The 21,510-nt window shown below is 39.6% G+C and overlaps 1 protein-coding gene across 1 annotated transcript; it reads right to left on the bottom strand.

Annotated features, from left to right (window-relative positions):
* Positions 1-3,493: 3,493 nt before the first annotated feature.
* Positions 3,494-20,913, bottom strand: LOC118897328 (dnaJ homolog subfamily C member 25). The gene is made up of 4 exons (XM_036856432.1): positions 20,511-20,913; positions 7,304-7,456; positions 5,067-5,537; positions 3,494-3,917 (listed from the first exon to the last, which is right to left on the bottom strand). Exons 1-4 carry the CDS (start codon positions 20,841-20,843, stop codon positions 3,795-3,797), a joined length of 1,080 nt encoding a protein of 359 aa, XP_036712327.1. The 5' UTR covers positions 20,844-20,913; the 3' UTR covers positions 3,494-3,794.
* Positions 20,914-21,510: the final 597 nt, after the last annotated feature.

Genomic DNA, 21,510 nt, shown 5'->3' with positions numbered 1-21,510 from the left:
AGCATTAATATATGCCAGCCGTTTTACCCCATCTTATTTAATTCTCATAATAATCCTGTGAAGTAGTTAGTATCCCTGCTAACTATTAGAGATGAAAAATGGGGCTCAGAGGTTAACCTGCCCAAAGTCAAACTATTCGTTGCAGAGCCAGGAACCAAACTTTGGTCTATCCGGCTGCAAAGCCTGAGCCATTCCCCTGCATCCTGCTCACTCTTCTTGAGGTTATAAAAGGAGACACTGTCAAATGGGAGGAAGTTTCTTCATCCCCTAATGAAACTGGGGAGGAGCCTGTAGGAAATCCCATACGTCCCTGCTCTAAGACCATGTGATCCACTCCATGCATAACTGTCAAGGATACTCTGAATCCGTTAAGAAACTGATTAAAGTTTATGACAAATCATATAGGCTTTTTACTTAGATACTCATAACATTTCTCAGTTGCAGGCAATCTAACCTCCTTCAGACCCTAAACCTATGTAAATTTGCAGGCTTATAGATTTTTAAGTCCTAATTATCTAAAAAGATCCCCTCATTTAACAGATGAGGAAACCAGAAAGGTTAAATTTGTTTAGCAAATTTTATTTAGTTATCAGGGGCTAGATTTGGCCTTAGCCCATATTTAAATGTGACGAGTATCACACTTTGTAAATAAAATTAATTATAACTCATCCGGGGCCTTCCCTGGTGGTCCAGTGGATAAGACTCCATGCTCCCAATGCAGGGGGTCTGGGTTCGATCCCTGGTTGGGGAACTAGATCCCACATGCATGCCACAGCTAAGAGTTCACATGTCACAACTAAGAAGTCCGCATGCCGCAGCTAAAAAAGAAATTCATCCGTACACAACTATTTTGTATCAATACCAACATTTATCTGCCTCAATTGCACAATTATAACTCAACAGAGACCATGTCTGATTTAAAGTCTTTAAGTGGCTAGACCTATTCATACTAATGTCTAATAAAAGCTATTTCTCTTTAATTTCCACGGAACTTTCAGTATGGGGCTGGCACTCTGGTCCATAATACTAGCTGCATGTTAGCTTAGCAGTTGGCTTCTACTCGAGGAAATATTTCCAAGGTGTGGGTGTTAAAAGTTTCCTGCCATTTCAGTCCAAAAAAAAAAAAAAAAAAGAATCTCAAAGGAAGTAAAACTACTATTTTTCTAAACATAAATGCAGTAGTACTAAAATAGCTAATTCTATAAACTGAACTATTTTTTCATGTAACATTTAAAATTTCTGTATACCACTTGTAGTGTTTAAAATTCTACGCATGGCCCCTACTTGATAGATATGTTATGAAACTGCAACCCAGGATTTGTAGAACTTGGAGAATTCATAAAGAAATAAGACCAGTGAGGGAAGGGTCAGTTTTAGAAACTGCTCTGAGGATATCTGACATGAATGTAAGTAACCCTAAGGGTAATTTTAGCACAGACCTCAATTATAGGAAGTGATAATAGAAAGCAATAAGCAGCTATGCTCTATAGACCCCTGAATTCCAAGCAAGGAGGAAATGGTGATAGCCCTCAAATGAAGCACAAGAGAAATTTTCTAACTATAGTGGGGTTCTGGGATCCCCTGCCCAGGATTCTTCTCCAAGTGTTTCTGAAATGGAGAAGCTTTTGGTTCTTTGGTGGGGGATTGGCAGAGTATGGAGATAGTAAAGATACCCAAAATACGTGAATGACACTTGTGACACAACTAATTGCCCTTCCTTTCCTCCAGGATTTTGAAGCATAAAGCCATTTTGTTGAGGGAAGGGGAGAAAAGAATCATAGTCCTTCCGTTAAAGCGAACCCATTCATCTCACCCATACGATGACCATGATTCCAAAAGACCAACCAAACTTTTACCAAGTGAGCAGGCTGCCAGGAACAATTCCAGAAATGAGACTTCTATATAAAGACAGAAATATAGCAATCTAGCATATATGCAAAATAATATCCAAAGATACATGGTTTTTATCAGCCAACCTTTATGAATGCTAACATATTCAGTCCTCCTATTTTTCCTTATCACTAGGTTTTTTTGAAATACAGTTAATCATAAATTTATTTGAAATTTTAACAGAAGGGCAAGAGCCTCCGTTTCTTTCTGGTCTGCATAACATATGGTACCCACGTCTAATCTTAGGTGATAATGCTGTTGTGTGGCACGTGTGTGGTAACATCTTCACTGGGACAGGGGTTACTGACTGCAACCACAGCACCTTTCAAAGGCATTTACCTATGGTGTAGAGTTGGGCATTTGGGGTTTGAAGCACAGCTTGCTACAATTTAGCACTGTAATTTCTCCACACTCCCAAAAAAGAATGGATGCATAAAACACTTTCATCTCAAGTTTACAAAAATATAAATATTATATAATTTCAGAATTTTAAAGCTGCAAAAGGCCTTAGTGATAATCTGGCCAAACTCCTCCCCTAATTTTCTAATGAGGAATTGAGGCCTTCACTCACAGGCTAAATAACCCACCTCAGGCCTTTTGCTGTATTAGCAAGGATGGAACTCTTCCCTCCTGCATCTTTGTATGTGTCACATATTTGGGCTGAGCTCCTGAAAGGACTAGTTTACTTTGAGTAGAAACAGACTCTGCATAGCTACTATGCTACACTTTTATGCTACGTCTTTTACAGTTATATAATACAAAAAGCAATATGTTAATCTTTGACTTAAAATGTCATACCAACAAACTTGTGATATATTGCAACCGTTTTATTAATATGATGGACTGGGATATGTCTTTTAACAGGAGTATTGATTCACTACCATGAATGTGTTTCGATATTTTGCTGCAGTATCATACTCGATTCAGTCAAATTACGTGTGAATTACTTTCACTTTCACACGTATAAAACATTTACATTTCATGGTTTGATAGAACAGCACACAGCCATGCACCTCTTCTTTCTGGTTTATATGCATGTCAATATGCTCACATAAAATGGATTTTTCATACTCAAGGACTTCATAATATATGAACTTTTCATGACACTATTTCTGCTCTTTTTTTTTTTAATTAAAGGGGGGTAAAAAAGCAATACTGTGGTACGAAAGACCTTCTTACAAGGTTCTTTCTGGAGAAATGTTTGAGAATACACTTATAGTCCTATAATGACTGTAATCAAGCTCATCCTACAAGGACATGAAGGTAGATTCACTCTCCTGGAGAGTTTCTGATCTTAGTAAGAATATTATGACTGGGGGCGAGATATTATAAAGACAGTCCAGCAGAAGACTCTCCTAGAGAGATATTTTGAACATATTTCAAACCTATAATGACTGTCATAAAGATGACATGATAGTTGAATCATTTTGCTGAAGAAGTCTGTGTCTAGAAAGACACTCAAAAATGTAATTAAATGCTGTTATAATTTTTATGTTTTGTGAAACTATTAGAGGCCACGAAAGCAGAAAAATGTAGCACTATAACAAAATAAGGAAACACTTTTGAAGAATAAACACTTAACACGCAAAAATTTTAAATGGTATCTAATAAATTTTCATGTCAAATTTTTTAACCAAACATATAAAATTTTTAAATGGCAACTAATAAATCTTCATGTCAAATCTTTTAACAAAATCCACAAATTGATTATAAAAATTGAACAATCATAAATGTCTTATGTATAAAGTTTGAAGGGAAAGTTTAAATTTCTACATTATTCTGTTTAATCAAATACTTGAGGAATTTTAGTTACTGCTGAGGAACAGTCAGTACATTTCTAAAATAATTCAGTTATGAAAATAGTATCACAATTAAGGTTTGGCATAGTAGCATTCCAGCAATCTTCAGTCATCCACAAACATTAACCGTCCGGGCCCTTCATTCTTCATCCACCTCCTATATCTCTTCCATCTAGGGTCATTTGCCAGTCTTTTCTTTAGTTCCTCTTCTTGTTCCTGTTTGTAGACCTGTCAGTATAAATAACATAAACTGACTTGACAATCCAAAGAGAAACATTTGTCATTAGCTTTATGGCATGTTTATATTTTTCAAATATAACTTCAGGTAAAAGTTTCAAATGAATGTATTGGTTTGTCTTCTGAAGACCATGCACCTAAGATTACTAAGCAGTTAAGCACTTTAATGTTTAGTGTTAAATAAAAAAGAATAACTTGTGCAAGAACTAGTAATTTTTTTCACTGATTTCTGTAACCTGGAAATACATTCTTTTCCTCCTTGAAATCATATATAAGCTGAGTTTAAAGGGTTTAAACATTTCCTCTCTATGACTAATGTCCAATATTAAAGAATCAACACTTTATTTTTTTAACTCTGTAAATTTAACAGATGGCTTTCAGTTTTGTTGATCCTAACCAAGGAACAAAGTGACCTTATAAATACATTTGTCTCCAGATTGAACTTACAACTACTTTTATCTTCAATGATAATTAGTGGTTTTTCAAAATATTTTTAACTAAAGTTCCCAAAGAAGGTTAAATAAACCACAGAGGTTAAGAACAAAGAATATCTTTCATTTCTATAACCTTTCGTGGGTATCAGTTGAAGCTAAATGGACAAGTTTTCATAACCAATTTCACAGCCATATCAAATTTCAGAAAGAAATTATTTTACTTCCAAATTTCAGGGAGTAACGACTAAGATAACCTCATGTAATACCGTGATAATTCAGCCCAGGATAGCACTCTATGACAGACAGAGCTTATTGTATAGTGGGCAGCTTCAACTACTTAAAAGTGAAAACTTATCAAATAATTTAGGAGCTACCATGTTACCTTCCATTTTTATGTTCTTTATAAGTAGGCTGAATATATCTACTTGCCAAATCATTCTGGCAATTCACAGTACAGTTTAACACAACAAATTAGACCATACTTCAAATTTTTAGCATTAGTAAATTAAAGTATTTGAAGTTCATCTTTTAAAATGACAAATTATAGGTTAAAAACCCACTGTTCCACTACTAAATATAGTCATACAGTCAACAAAAGACCTTTCTATATTTAACTCTTCGATTTCAGAAATTTGAGCACACTTCTGTGATCCCTTGTCACATACCTAGTTTTAAGTTGGTAACGAAGGTTACAGTAATTACTCACCTCATAATTCTCCTTTATCCAAAGCTCCCGTTTAAGAAAAGTTTCTTTCTGATGATCTTCTAGACTATCAAACTGAGACTTTGACATCTTCATAGATTTACGTATGATATATAGTCTTTCTTCTTCCCCATATTCTTTGCCTTTGATGTTAAAATTATAGATCCACCGGCAATACCAGACTATATATGAGCACAGGTGAAAGGGAGCTAAGAGAATTTGAAACAGGAGAAGGTCACGGAACTGGGGTTTCTGATAGCCTCCCTTTATATCTATTTTACTTTTTATAATGTTCTTTATGATGTTCTCCTCCTCGTCACGAATTTCCTCTTTGGACTTTTTGTTTCTGCCCTTCTCTTTGGCTTTTCTCAGCAATCCCTGCTGCTTGGCAATCTCCATGGCTTGGATACGGTACTTGGGCACTGTGGCCAGGTAGCTGATTGCCTTGTTGTAGCTGTTCCACCAACTGAAAAACTAGAATATTTAACAAAGAAAACTGGGTCATTTTTATTACCAAAATTCATCTTGGTGAACACAACAAACCCCCCCCAAAACCTATTCTGATTAAAAACAGGGACCTCAAAAATCTTACTCTGTAAGTTAAAGATACAGTTGAATAATGCCCATGTGGACACGGGATCTCCAGGCCTGATAAGTCAGATAAGCCCTGAGCTGAGCCAAAAAGACACCCAGGATCAGAGGATGGATAGGTGGAATCACATCACACCTGTTGATTTCACATCTTTACCATGTGACTCTTCCCTGGATCACAATTAAGAAATCCCTCTTCTTCTATTTTTTTTTTTAAGGTTGCAGTCTACTTACTGGAGGAAGAATCGAATGGTAAAACTAGTTGGTGAGGAGTTTCTTTCAAAAAATCCCTGGGTATAGACTCAGGCAACTATAGACCATCTGCACATACCACAGTAATGCTCATCATATTCCGAACTGAAAGATTCAAATAGGTTTGAACTCTTTACTTATTTGGACAGGAAGACATTAAGTCACTTCATAAATATATTCAACCGCAAAGGGTTTTATTATCAGAAAAAGTCCTACTCCTCATATAGTACCTCCACACATTTCAGCTATTTTACTGAATAAATACAGCAGTTGTACCAATAATATCCTGAAATATTATAGTAGCAATCTATTAGGAATAGCAAAAAAAAAAAATATGACTAGGGTATTACGTTATCTAAAACAGAAAAGTAAAATTGCCCTTCCTTTCCCTGTTGAAAAGGCAACACTACAAAAGCTGATACATTTAAAATATACAGCTTTAGTTTTCAATAGGAATTCTTGTCATATCGATTGAATTTCATTTCTGGGAATTAAACTGGAGAAGTAATTCTGAAACTAGCAAATTGCTTCATTCTAGTCACTTGACTTTCTTTTTTCTTCTAGAGGAGGATATGATAGGTGTGGTTAGTTGAGGAATAATAGTAGGGAAAACTCATTTCAGGCTAAACTTGTATTTCTGTGATATTTTAAAACAACATAAAAAGTTACTGTAGCACTTTTAGTCTATTTCAGTGGTTTTCAAACTGAGCAGGAGTGCCCTTAGCTGCCATGGGGAAATGTGTGCGACATTTTTGTTTGTTACAATGACGGCAAGCTCTACACTCCTGGCATTTGGCAGGTAGGTGCCAGGACTAGTTAGGCCATATTAAGGAGTTTGGAATTTTCCCCAAGTTTAATGGGAAATCATTGAAAAGTCCTATGAAAGTAGTTTGGTCCTTGAACAATGCGGGGGGGCACCACCCTCTGCAGAATCTGAGTGCAGCGTATAGCTGGCCCTCCGATTCAGCCAACCTCAGATGGTGCACCGCTGCGGTTCGGTACTGCATGTAGTGAAAAGAATCCGTGTGTAAGTGGACCACTGCAATTCCAACCCATGTTGTTCAAGGGTCACCTGTAAATGATATGATCTAGTTGGCATTCACTCTGGCTGTTATATGGAAAATACTCTAGAGGGGGCCACGAGAAAAAGATCTGAGTTTTTTGTTTGTTTGTTTTTGACAGTTATATAATGACATTCATGATTTCTTAGATTGCCTGCCAACAAAGATTCCAATATTATCAATTGGTTAAATAAATATTTTTCTAATATAAAAAATTAATCTCACCTGGAAGTAAAATTCTACAAAAAGGTACTTCTAGTTCAGTTTGAATGACTAGCACTAGCCACTGTGCACTCCTGCACATGCACGTAGATACACACATCCATCAATACACACCTGAAACACTGAAATAGCGCACACACTGACCAAGATCACAACTCTCACATCCACTTTAGGGGCTAAGCGCCTGCTGTAGTAGTGGTAGTAATGGCTGTAGTACTCTTCTGGGTGATCCAGCATGTAATCATAATCTTTTCGAGTTTCTTCATCCTGTAAAATAACAAGATATCCAGTTTCATAGGGCAGCTCATAAAATGGTCTTAGTTAATAATCTGTTAAAGTCAAATCTAGAATTTTGTAATTATGTAATCAATCTGAATAAAAGAACAAACTGTCAAAATCAAAAAATTCCCCATAATTCCTCAAAGGGACACACAAATTTGTTTCCAGAACTTTAATACTAGGTATAAAGCATAATTTAAAAATTTCCTCAAATTCTTGAGGAGTATTAGTCCTCCTGGAAAAAATAAAAACACTTCAGTAGCAATGAACCATGCCTTTTTAGCCAGTGCTGTGGTGCTAATAAGGATGTCGCCATGTTCTTACAACTGAAGAGCATGTTGACACCTACTCTCAGTAACTGTTGATAGAAAAAAGAATGTTTATCTCTGTTGTATATATTCACAATCATTTCCCAACCTTGTATAGAAGGTTTTCTTTCGAAAGCAATGATTAAACAACAAAAAAGTAGACGAAACCAGTCTATGCCCTCAAAATTGAATTATGCTCATCCCAAGGAAACACTGAGACATCGATGCAGGATAATGGTCAAAGTCTAGCTTTGTGATATTAGGCAAAAATTCTAGCCTCTGAGCCTCACTCTTCTTCACTTGTAAATTAGAGATATTAATAGCTGCCCTACGAATTTTACAGGGTTATTTTGTATATCAGATGACATACAGTATACAAAAAAACAGGTTAAAAATATGTAGTATTTCACTATTATAACACATTTTCACAGCCCAGTTCATAAATAAGGTAATATATAGCTCTTTTTTTTTTCTTTCTTTTTTTTTTTAAATAAATTTATTTAGTTATTTATTTTGGCTGCATTGGGTCTTTGTTGCTGTGCGCGTGGGCTTTCTCTGGTTGTGGCGAGTGGGGGCTACTCTTCGTTGCAGTGCGCGGGCTTCTCATTGCGGTGGCTTCTTTTGTTGCAGAGCACAGGCTCTAGGTGCACGGGCTTCAGTAGTTGCAGCACGTGGGCTCAGTAGTTGTGCCTCGCGGGCTCTAGAGCGCAGGCTCAGTAGTTGTGGCGCACGGGCTTAGTTGCTCCGTGGCATGTGGGATCTTCCCGGGCCAGGGCTCGAACCCATGTCCCCTGCATTGGCAGGTGGATTCTTAACCACTGCGCCACCAGAGAAGCCCCTGTATAGCTCTTTCTTAATCATGCAAACATGTTGAAAAAATTATAGCATTCTGAAATGCTGCTCAAATGGTCACAAATAAAGCATTTCTTAAAACCTTCTCTAATTTTAATCAGTTTCCAACAGGTATAAACGCCAATCTTTTACTGAGCTACATAGGTTGAAAAGCTAGGTTATGATTTGCTTTTTTTTTTAATCCCACAGGAAACCTATTTTTCAGCTTGTCTTGTTTCCAAAAAATGTTAAAGACTAAAACTACAGCAAATTCTTTACTCTCTATAAGTGAGTACAACATAAACCATTATGAAAAAAAATCTTTCTTTAACCTGGATGACTTCTTTCTATGATAAATTAATTATTCAGCATTCATAAAGTTGCAGATTATTAGCTAAACATTTCAAAATCTGCACTTAGTGCTTTGTTACCACAGAGGCGCTGGGGTCTGTTCAGGGCCTCCTCCTTTCTTTTTTTTTTAATAAATTTATTTATTTTTAATTTATTTTAATTTTATTTTTGGCTTCGTTGGGTCTTCGTTGCTGTGCGCAGGATTTCTCTAGTTATGGCGAGTGGGGGCTACTCTTCGTTGCGGTGCGCAGGCTTCTCATCGCAGTGGCTTCTCTTGTTGCAGAGCATGAGCTCTCGGTGCGCGGGCTTCAGTAGTTGTGGCACGCGGGCTCAGTAGTTGTGGCTCGCAGGCTCAGTAGTTGTGGCACACAGGCTTAACTGCTCTGCAGCATGTGGGATATTCCCGGACCAGGGCTCGGACCCGTATCCCCTGCATTGGCAGGTGGATTCTTAACCACTGCGCCACCAGGGAAGCCCTCAGTAACAGTTCTTACATTCAAAATATTTTTTACCTCTGACTAGAATTTGAAACTAGATGAAGTAGTATCTAGTATAATTAGATGTAAATATATTTAAAGTCTATTCCATGGCACTGTATGGAGGGCCAATATGCGAATCATCTATTATATAAGGAAAGCTGAGCTCAGGCTGATTTCTTTTTTAACTTTTTTTTTTGTTTTTAATTTTTATTTATTTATTTATTTATTTATTTATAGCTGTGTTGGGTCTTCGTTTCTGTGTGAGGGCTTTCTCTAGTTGCGGCAAGCGGGGGCCTCTCATTATCGCGGCCTCTCTTGTTGCAGAGCACAGGCTCCAGACGCGCAGGCTCAGTAATTGTGGCTCACGGGCCTAGTTGCTCCGTGGCATGTGGGATCTTCCCAGACCAGGGCTCGAACCCGTGTCCCCTGCATTGGCAGGCAGATTCTCAACCACTGCGCCATCAGGGAAGCCCCTCAGGCTGATATTATTTTCAAATTCACTCCTTGTATGTTCTCTTCCATTAGAAAAGATTTTCTTGGGAGTTCCCTGGTGGCCTACTGGTTAGGATTCCAGCCTTTCACTGCCATGGCCTGGGTTCAATCCCTGGTAGGGGAACTGAGATCCCGCAAGCTGCGTGCCACACGCCTCAACTGTCAGTCCATTATTCCTCCTATAACCCATCATCATATTCTAGAGTTTCTAACCTAAAGAGGGTAAAACGTTGCAGGTCATAAGCCTATGTCTCTTGATGTATTTCATTCTGAGTACTTCAAGACATCCTTTGAGAATTTTTCCATTCTCCCTCCATTTTTTTGCCCTTTTGGCTAATTTTATAGATATGCTCTGCTTTTGGCCTGAATTCGTTGCCTTTTAAACTCAGCCTCCCAATCTTGGCAGATGCTTTTTGAAATGTATTTCTTCAAACACGATTCTTCTCCTTGCTCCAACTAGGTTACAGGTAGTTTTGAAACTAACTGCCCCCCTGAGATGAGATTCCTACAGTCCTCCAGCATCACTATCTCTGCACAGTCCATTGCCCAGTCTGACTGTCTGTACTCCTCCTGGTTGAAGTATACAGCAAGATCTGTGAGTGTCACTGAAATCTGCTCTGTGAACGTCATGCGTCTAGTGGCTGTTCTCTTATCTTAGTGAAGGTCACAGTCCACAGAATGCAGATGTCCTTCTTCAAGCTTTTCACCCATATCTTCCCCCAGAGTCACCATCTCACTGGTCCCTGGATTTGTGACTTCATCAAGTCCAGAGCTTCATTTAACAGGGTCGTCAGCTAATGCTCCAGTACCAGCAACTCCAAAATTTATACCTTATGTCTAGCCTCTCTACTGTAACCAGAGCCTGCAGGGTCTATTCAGGGCCCTCTATAATGAGTCCTCAAACTACCTCATCCCTGTAAAAGGTTTCAGGGTCAAGTCTGACTTCTCTTAGAATGGTTTTCTTTTCCTTGGGGCCACCATAATTTCATGACCCTGTTTTGGTCATGATTAGAGACAAGAAGGTCTGCGATCTCCTTGTTACAGCGTTTATTCAGCCACAATCTTCTTTTTTTAATGTGTTTAAAGCTTTCTCTCCAGAATGAAGAAAATGGATTTTAGGCTGAGGCATGCATAATACAAGGTTTACATAATACAACCTTTACAAGGTTGTTCAAGGTTGGCACAAATTGAAGAGTTAGGGATTCTCAACAATCTAAGTCAAAGTCCTACTCTTCAGTAGCCTACTAAGTTTAGAATCAACCTAGTAAGAACACAGGATACCAGGAATATTAGCAAAAAAGAAAAGACAGACTGGGACCCAATTAGAGAGTTTCACGTACATTCTTACATATTTTTACCATATATTTATTTTTAATACCATATATTTATTTTTTCTCCTACCCATCTTGGGACTAAAGTAGCCTCACAGTTTGTTTGTTTGTTCTGTCCAATGCTTCCCAGTGTCTAGTAAGGTAAGTTCAATTTTCCTTGTCATGCAACAAGGCCTCCATAACTGACCCAAACTTACCTACTTAAGAAACATCTTATCACTCTCCCTTCTTTTGCCCATAGCAAACATTCAGATAGCAATTTCTGGAATTTGGTGTGTTCTTCAAGTACAGCATGCTCTTTTATATCTATGACTGAACAGATAATTATTCACTTTAACTCAAATGCCCAAGCCTTTCTTCCAACCTCATGAGCTCCTATTAATCCTTTAGAACATAAACATTAGTAGACAGATTTAGACCACTCTTATTACACTTATTACCTATTTATTATAGCACTTATCACATTGTAATCATCAGTTTTTTTCTTTTCCTTGAATGAGAACTTCTAGAAGGCAGGTAGGGTGATTCCTTAATCTCTGTATATCCAAGGCCTAGCACAGTGCCTGGCATTCAATAAATATCATTTCAAAACTGAATGAAATTTTATAAAGGCTCTCCCTCACTACAGACATCTCTCCAGCCACACAGGTCTCCACCTCACCAGGAAGGTGAGACGGGTGACTATGCCACAAAAACTTGGGCTTGGCAGAAATGACTGCTTGTCTTCATAGCTTATGAAGATATGCTAATGTGGCTAAAATAGCTTAAACCTTAAAACAGTGTAATATCTTACCTTTCAATAAGGTAGTATTTTTTCTTTCAGCAATTTTGTGGATCTTAAGGTCCCAGGGTCAGGAGATTCCAACTTCTTTCCAAAACCAAAACCTTTATACTTGTTTCTTCCTCCTCTCTGTCCTGAGCCTTGACAAGCAGGGCAATAAGCTCCTTGTTTCTAATCTCTACAGGAAAAAATGGTGCTTCTGCTGGTGTCCACTCCACTCCCAATCCTCTTGGGCATATGCAGGAGGACTGGAACATAACCACCAATATCTAGATCAGAAGTGAACAAGAGGAAACCCACAAGCAAAGAAAGCACTGAATCCTTCCTTCTCTTATGAAAATGATCGTTCCCCCCTCCCCAGAGGCAAAAATATATTATGTTCTTGTCCTTGAAAGAAATAATGAATTGTTTGATTTCAATAAACTTAAATTGCAATAATTAGATATTGCAGCCAGTTTCACATTTAAAATCTTCGATTATACAAATAATAGAAACCATTTAGGATGGCAAAGGCCAAGAATCAATAATATATAAAAATATAGTAATAGTTTGTTCATTCTTAAATATATATAGTAATCCTGTTTTTAAGAGAAATACACACACAAATGATCCTTTAAAAAAATAACATCTGTTCCCCTAAATTTTTTTCCAGGCCATTACACCCTACTAAAGAGGAAGAAAGTTAACTGCTCTGAGTTTTCATTTCTCTTCCTGTTCCCTACCCACCAGCCACTCGTGCAACTATATTCTACGTCTTCTCTTCTCAGTCTACATGTGGTCATAGCAACTTCCATCATTTGCAGGATCACCTATATATCACATACGAATGACACACAGATCTGTTTTCCCTGCTCCTACTATTTTCAGATACCTCCTGAACACTTCCTAAATGTAACATAAATATCTCAAATTCAACATGCTCAAAACCCAAATCTGCTCCTGTGTCTCAGTTAACGGTATCACCATCTACTTGGTTACCTGAGCTTTAAAAAACCTTAGTTATTTTCAGTTCAGCAAATAGTTATGCAGGGCCTTAAGCCATGTGCTGAGCACAAAGGAGGATAAAAAAACAAATAAATTAAGGACCTGGCCTCAATAACTCTCCCATCTACAAGAAGAATCTAGCAAGCAAGAAGAGCACAATTCAATGTACTAAGGACTAACTCTGCCTGAGACCACTGGTAATGGGATTCACAGAAGACATGAAATGAGTGCTAGATCCTGAAAAGCAAGTAAGATGTGGTAAAATTTGTTCCAGGCAAGGTGAACAGCAAGTGTTAAGGTACAGAAGCATCAGTGTATAGAACAGATTCAGTGAAGCTTAAGCACTGGGGAAGTTTAGGGAAGAAAGGAGTAGTAAATGTGGCCAGGAAGATAGGTTTGGATAAGAACCACAGGGGATCTTATATGCCATGCTAAAGTGTTAGGGTGTTACTGTCTGTGCTATTCAAACATAAAATGTTTTCAAGTATGAGAAAAATAAATAGCATTGAGTAGAAGTGTATATTTTGGGACGATAACTCTGATAGTATTGTAAAGAAAGGAATGAGGGAGAAACAGATTTTAGAGACTAAGAAGTAGAACAAATAGGACTTAGTGATTAAAGGGGTACAGGAATCAATCATGTTGAGCATGAGTGATGCTTCTAATTATAGTCACTGTGTGAACCATGTTATTCTAAGAATAAAGGAAGAGGACAGCAAGTGTGGAGAAGAGGCAGGGGAAAATTGTGGAAGATTTTGAAATGGGGAGGAAAGAAAATTACTGGATAGCTTTTCAATGCCTGGAGCCTCCAAGGATTATCCCTGTAGGAGGGGTGTGCCTTTATTTGTCTTTGAAAAGTCTATTTTAACTTGGTAGAGAAAGAAGTAACTTGTGGAAAACTGGAAGTAATGCAAATAATTCTTATTCACAAAAAGACAAATCGTGACCAGTGGAATTAAGGCAACTGATAACTGCCTTGTCATATTGACCAGTATTACAGGCATTTCAGCACTCCTTGTCTTGACTGTAAACTGTGTGGCACTTTTTCTCTTTTGAACCAGTTTTAATATCTTACTGGTTTCCTCATTAATTAATGAGTTAAATAAAATCTTTGACATGTTCATTTTGTATTTGTACAAGAGTCAACCTCTTTTAAAATTTATGCTTTAACAAAGAAAACAGGATTAGTTTCATGTATAATTTTGGGTACCTGTGCTACAAATGAGAAACAATCGAAAAATATGAACCTAGAGAATACACGAATTTCAGGGTTGTCAAGGATGTAGTTGAGTTTCATCAGGACGAGCTTAGAAAATAAAAAGAAAAGAGTACCCAAAGGACAGGACTCTAAGGAAATGCAATGTTTAAGGTGAAAGCAGAGGAAAAGAAATACAGACTAAAAGAAATGGCTAGAAAGCTTGGAGAAAGGGGAGAGAATTACATGAAGCGAGTCAAGGGAGAACAGCTTAAAGAACTACGTGGTCAACATCAAATGCCACAAATAGTTCCAACAGGAAGAGCAGCCCTCTGATCTGATGCTTAGAGCATCACTATTCATCTTAGGAAGAACAGCTCCAGAACGTGTGCTGATGCGCATGTCAGTCTATGACAGTTTAAATGAAAGGGGTATGAGGAAGTAAGGATGGCCAACAATGAAGAAAGAAGAAAAATTGACCGTAGCTTTAAAAGAAGCAAAATTAAGGAATGAGAAATGAACCAAATAAGAGATTTTTAAGTTACCAAAGAGGAATGATGAGATTCCAGAAGACTAAGATGGAAATAAAATGAGTTCAGCCAAGAATACCTTCCTGCCTTCCCCCAACCCATCTTCCACATTGTTCCCAGAACTTTCTTTCTGAAACAAACATCAGATTGTGTTACTTATGCACTTTAAAACCTCTGGTAACTTCAATACATAAGGTTCACATGCCTGAACACAGCTTAAAGGGTCGATCCCAAACTATTTCCAGTCTCCTGAAACATTCTCCCTACCATGCACCTGACAGGCTTCTAACCTAGAAATAGTAGATCCCCTACAGTCTCTAAAAATACAGTAAGGGTCTTTGTGCTGTGAATATCTCAAAATATTCTGTTTACCCATGATAAATTTGCACAAGCAAAATTAAAATGTCAAGTGCTTAGTTTCTGACTAGAATTATATCAACTCAGTAGTTTTTGTGTTACTCGAAAAAGCTCTGGGGCTTCCCTGGTGGCGCAGTGGTTGAGAATCTGCCTGCCAATGCAGGAGACACGGGTTCGGGCCCTGGTCTGGGAAGATCCCACATGCCACGGAGCAACTAAGCCCGTGAGCCACTATTACTGATAAATAAATTAAAAAAAAAAAAAAAAAAAAAAAAAAAAGAAAAAGCTCTGATGTGTTGTTGATACCATCATGTGTCAGGTAGTCACAGCACTAGATTTAAACACATCTGGTGTATAATCAACATTGGCCATAAGTAGGGAATAACAGGTGAAATTAAGGGATGAGTAAAAAATAAACAACACTTATGGGTTCACAGCAGAAATAGCAAATGTGGCACATAAGGTACCACACCCTTCTTTTGGGCCCATGGGAGAACAGTTTAACATGTCATCTTTTCCACTAAACCCAGACAAGGCCCCCAAATTTACAAGTGTTACATGGAGTCGAGACCAATTACAGTTGGCATGTGAAATGAAAATTATCTGCCATCAAGCTTACTTAACTTGGCTGTTTATCAGCATCACAACTGTAATAGAAATTTACATCATTTCTATTAGTTTTATGAATACCCAATTATTATGAATGACTGATTAGAATCTGGATCGATGCTGGAAAAGAAAAATTGTAATACCAATAAGTGTGGTTAATTTTTTTCCTCCAAAACGAAGAGTCCCTGGGAAAAGCATAATAAAAGTGATCCTACATCTCATTCCTGGAACAAGCCTTGCACGCTCATGACTCCATGTTTTCGTGGATCAAGACTTTTCTTTACCAGAAATGTCCCTCCACAGTCAACCTTGGTGACTGTTCTAGATCCAGATCAAAGAGTACATTCTTCTCCAATCCCCTGAGAAGAAATAATTGTGTTCTCTCAGTGCTGCAATATAATCTACAAGTTTTTATTATATAACTTAGATAAATAATAACCAAACAATAAGTATCTGTATCCTTCTTATACTAAAAGCTTAAAGGCAGGAACTGTGCCGTTTTCATTGTTATGGTCTCCTCCCCCAGCACCTGTGTCAGTACCAGTTAGAGGAAGGGTTAAGCGAATATACAAAGGGAGAACAATAAACAGTAACCATAACAGGGCAGGGAGTTCATAATCCCCTTTTTGTCAAATCATTCTTAAGTGCTAAAGCCCTGCCACATCAACCAGACTGATAAAAAGAAACTGACATGTTCCTGTGACTTCCCTGCCAAGACAAGGCTGGAGGAGCGGAAGTCTCTCTCTATACATCCCTTCAATTTATCAGATAACCTGCACGCCAGTAATACCTCCAAGACCTTTTCTGTGTTCTTCTCTCATGATCTTGCAAAATGCTGTCAAACTCTACCATTTTCTACCAATTACAGTTTTTCTAAGTGCATCCTTACCACCTATTCCCTCATCTGCTTATTTCTATGCCATCCTTCTCGTTTTATCTAATTCATCCAGTTCATATCTATATCAAAAATAATTAATGTTCTTAAAAGCCCTGAGAAAATAATTTCTCCTTAAAAACAGAAGTATAATTTTTCTCTCATGCAGGAATTTTTCATTCATACCCATCCAATCTACTTTATCTGTACCACTCTTTAAAACTACAATTAATTTGGGGTAAAATGCCAAAGTAGGCTTCACATAACAATGTCAAAACGCCAGAAATCCACTTTCGATTTCCATCCTATCTGAATCTATCTCTAGATAGGAGTTTTTATTTTACAAGCATTCATTATCTATGTGCCAGACACTGTGCTAGGTGCCATGGATATACATGCAAAAATGAAGTTTAGTGGAGAGGGGAGAAGGGCTACTCAGGATTTACAGTGCAGTGTGATAAGTGCTATATCCACATAAAAAGATCCAATGTTGACACAGCGAGTGAGAGTCTGTTTACTTAACTTCCAAAGTCCATGTGTCCCTGAATCCCCAGTAGTCAAATACACTAAATAGTTATTTCACCGTCTTAACTCATATTATGAAACAAATATAAAGCAGTGTGTGAAATCATAATGGTTTCAAGTCCTGCTGAGATCTAGAGGTTTAAGTTATTTGAGAACATGAACTAAGCATGACTTGGTAAAAGCATCTGACAAGTCCCTTTGCCTTCCATTATTACCCATCCTTCTTTTTCTGGTTTTTCTCAATCTCTCTATTCACAGGTAGGATCTCTGTTGCTATGAAAACAATGACCAACTGTGATAATATCTCCTTGTCTGACCAACTGCATTTAAATCATGTTAGTATCCTTATTTTTTAACAATTTCCATCTAAAAAAACTCTCTCTCAAAGAGGCATTTATTTAACCAAGACAACTTCAGAGTCATAAATCCACTATATCTTACACAAATATAACTCTCATTTTGGTTATTCAGAGATGGTTGGTTGTTATAAGTTTTGATGGAACACCACTGTAAGACTATAATGAGGATATAGTATAGCTTTTTATATCATACATGTTAAAAATGCTAAGAGACTTGAACAAACCAAGAATAAGAAATTAAGAAGGTTATCAAAAAATTATGGGGAGAGAAAAAAGGCTCCTGGCTCCAATGAATTTACAACTAATTTATTTCAGATTTCACAAAAGAAACAATTTCTGTTAGATACACTGTTCCAGAGATGGAATCTACCTGGGCATTCTACAAAGCAAATATAGAATCAACTTCTCCCTCCATATGCCAGCAATAACTGAACATGGCTGTGAAGGAGGACACAGTATTCCCAAGGCCCTCCCTCCTTTTCAGCTCTCACAGGGTTTACTGCTATTCTTTATGGAGAAATATATAGCGTATAACAAAAAGAGCAAATAGAAATGAAATGTGGTCCCAGGTCTGCAGTTGCTGCCCCCATGAGATGATATATGGAATTTCAGGTAGGCTTCTGCGGCTCATCTTCATTCCAGAGCCACTGGAACTTATCAGCTTCTCCCACTATTCTATCTGACCTGCTCGTAGTAAAGGCCAGGTGGACCTCTTATCCCTCACAAGCCCTCTTTCCAGTCTGTGGATATAATCCAAGCAAAACAGTGGTTACATCCCTGTTGCCTCAAGGGGATGACCCCAGTTTATCAGATCTCTGCATTACCCAGAAATGATATCTTCTGGCAACCTTCTCACAATTCTCCATTATGACAGCAATAAAATCAGATCACCCTGTTTGTTTTTAATAACTTCTTCCACACATGGCAAGTCAAACTCCTTTTCCTTATTCCAGGAGAGAGCATCTGCAATGAAGTTTTTAAAAAAGTTTCTGAAGGTGTTCCACTTGGAAGTGGAATCCCTATCTATCTCTATAAATTTAACATGGGAGTTTTCATAGAGCTCAACTAAGTCTGATTTCCATGGGTCCAAACTAAGCCCAGACAGCGCTTTTCTCTCACAGATAATTTTCGTTCTCCTGCAGTAATAATGAGTGGGGTTGGGGAAACTATAGAACACTCTCTCCCACCCTCCATCAGTGCAACTCCAATTCTAGTTTCCTGTTTGGAGGCATTTGCAGCTACCGCAAACCTGTCCCAGTCAAGAGTAAGTGTTACTTTCTCCAGACATACTAGTTTTTAACTGCCTCAAAGTTCCTTGTTCTTGAGTGGACAAATTATTTTATTGAGCTTTTTGTTAGCTGACAAATCAGTGCTAAACTTGTAGCAGCATTTAGAGGCAACCATTACAGCCAGATCAGCCTCTGAATTTGTCTCTTCGAGAAAATGGCAAGAATATTTAGAGTTCTGGGATTCCTCCCAGCCAGATTTTCTACAGTCTATTTCTTGGCACTTTTTTTCAAAGTTCTTACTATCGTGCTCACCGTTTTCATGCCAAATCTACCCGTCTCCAACCCCAGCAGAAGGCAACAGTCGCCACTGTTTCTGCTGCCTCTCTTCTGGAAGTTCTCCACCTGCCCAGTGCTCCCTCTTGTGCCACGAGGGCTTTGGAGGACCAGTGGCAGCCCTTCTGGATGCTCATCTGGACCACTATCTTTCCTCACTGCAGAAAAGCAGACTGGAGCTTCAGATGCTGGGCTGCCTTGAATGAAGTTCTTTCCCATCTTTCAGAAGTCTTTCCTCAATCACTCTCTATCCCAAATAATAGGCAACCAAGCCCTCTGGCCTCAGCACTTTCCCAAACCCCCCATTCCTCAGTTAACTGCCAAGAAAAATTACAATCTCACCAATGCTGGTGAGAATTTAGTGAATTTTATGACTCCATATTATCCAAACTGCTCTGGAAAGTAAGCCATGAACTCCTTGACTCAGTATTTTCAGCTCTGGAAATCTAACCTGGAAAAATAATCCATGGTTAAATTATAGCATACCCACTCAAAGTAGTCACTAAAAGCAGACGATACAGCAACATGGAAAACTCTGCCTCAAAAAGAAAAGAAAAAAAAAAGCTAGAAAAAAGTACCCTACAACTGCAACTGCTGTTGCATTAGCACGATGGGGCCCTTGAAGCAGTAACACTTCCACCAAATATGATTTGTACATAGTGATGTTTTATGGTTTGCTTTTCCCAGCAGTAGAAGAAAACAGGATCAGGCTAAATCTCCCCATCCCCACAAGACTCAATAAAACCTTTGGCAAATGACTATACATATACTCACAAAATATTTCCTACTAGAAATTCTCAGTCTTGAAACCCAAGTCATTAAGCACCTATTTGCAGGTCCTGTATAGGGGGTTTCTCATTTATCATTTAACCTCATAACAACCCGTGGAGCAGGTATCATGGCCTTAATTGTGCCTATGAAGAAACAGGTACTTTGACATATTAAGTCACTATCCAAGGTCATACAGGGGTGTTCAGAGCCGGAGTCAAACATCCGGTGTTGTTCTTAGTATTTTTCTACATCCTTAAACCCAAGCTAAATGTCACAATTAATACCATCCCCAGAAACCAAGTTTCTGTCAACTCAAATTCGGGCATCTCACTGTCACTGGAGCCCTTTCCTGCGTTCTATCACAGATCTTGGTAATAATAATCACCCTGCTTTCCGAGAGTGAGCTGCACGTTATTAAAACATTTTCACTAAATCGTAAGAAGCCCAAAGCTTTGCATAAAAAAGACTGTAACAAAAATGAGGGGGCTGGCTGCCCTCCAAGACCGAGGGGGTTCCCATCTTTGTCAGTGGGCCGTATGCGCTCTCTCACGTGGGGAAGCGCGAGCATCCTAAGGGTGGTGGCGGTGGTCGCGCCCGGCGCCGGAGTCACAGGGAGCCTCGCTCCACGGGCCAGGGGCCGAAGGGGCCACGCCGCGCGCTTCGCCAGCGGGTCCTCGCAGCCCATCCGCGCCCCCAGGCTTACCTTAAGAGTCTCGTAGGCGGTGGCCACCAGCAGGAAGGCCTCCTCCGCGCTCTGCGGCGTCCGTCCGGGGCCCTCGTCGCCGGGCTCGGGCCGGTAGCGGTCGGGGTGGTAGCGCCGAGCCAGCTGGCGGTAGGCCCGCGCGATCTCCGCCTTGCCCGCCGTGCGGCTCACCCCCAGCACCTCGTAGCAGTCCCGCGTGCCGCAGTAGAGCCCTTCCACCAGGGCCGCCGCGGGCCGCGGCAGCAGCACCGCCAGCAGCAGGGGCGGCAGCAGCACCAACCAGCGCCGGCCGGTAGCGCCGGCTCCCCGGCGCGGAGCGATCGGCGTCGCCATCCCGGCTGGGCCACGGCTCCACTAGCCCAGCCGCACCCCGGCACTCCACCGCGCGCCCGGCTGGGCTGCGGGACCCAGATCCACGTCAGCACGCGGCGCCTCCGCGCAGGCGCACCGGGCGCGGCTGCCTCAACCACTTCCGTCACGACCGTTGCTAGGGGTAGTGGGACGCTTCAGCCTCCCGGCTGCTTCGGCTGTCTGTGAACTCGTTCCTAGTCCCAGCAGCCAGAGGGTTTGTCCTCAGTTGGACGGACCTAAAGGATGTCTCTGTGTCTGAGGTGCACTTAACCAGTGTATGCAGAGTGCTTTACTGTCCACAGTGCCCTTCCCAGGCAATCTTTTAGGCATCATGACTTCGTTTGCTGCCATTGGTAGGTAGTCTGGCTCTCTTGCCCTCTGGTTATCAGCCTCAAGATGTGTGCCCAGGGTTTTAAAGCTGAGTCTCAGCCCCGACTCCGTCTCACTAACTCCATTTTCCCTTTCCTAAAGGAAGTTTAACTTAGAGATTCTAGGCGCTCTCTGCCTTAAAGTTCATGGCCATCTAGTTCCGGGTTTCTTAGCCTCCGCACTATTGACATTTGGCCTGGATAATTCTTTTCCTTGTAGGGACTGTCCTATGCATTGTACGATGTTTAGCAGCATCTCTGGCCTCTACACACTAGATGCC

Source organism: Balaenoptera musculus, chromosome 6 (assembly GCF_009873245.2).
Source record: "Balaenoptera musculus isolate JJ_BM4_2016_0621 chromosome 6, mBalMus1.pri.v3, whole genome shotgun sequence".
In the NCBI taxonomy this organism is placed as follows: domain Eukaryota; kingdom Metazoa; phylum Chordata; class Mammalia; order Artiodactyla; family Balaenopteridae; genus Balaenoptera; species Balaenoptera musculus.
Note: the sequence above shows the minus strand (reverse complement) of the source record. Positions and strands in the feature narration are given on the sequence as shown.

What these genes read in the sequence shown, in the direction of transcription:
- LOC118897328 (XM_036856432.1), bottom strand. Translation starts at nt 20,843, where the DNA reads ATGGCGACGCCGATCGCTCCGCGCCGGGGAGCCGGCGCTACCGGCCGG. An exon ending in CCGCCTACGAGACTCTTAAG is followed by an intron (nt 7,457 to 20,510) that starts GTAAGCCTGGGG and finishes GTTATTTTACAG; the next exon opens with GATGAAGAAACTCGAAAAGA. An exon ending in GGATAAAGGAGAATTATGAG is followed by an intron (nt 3,918 to 5,066) that starts GTGAGTAATTAC and finishes TTATACTGACAG; the next exon opens with GTCTACAAACAGGAACAAGA.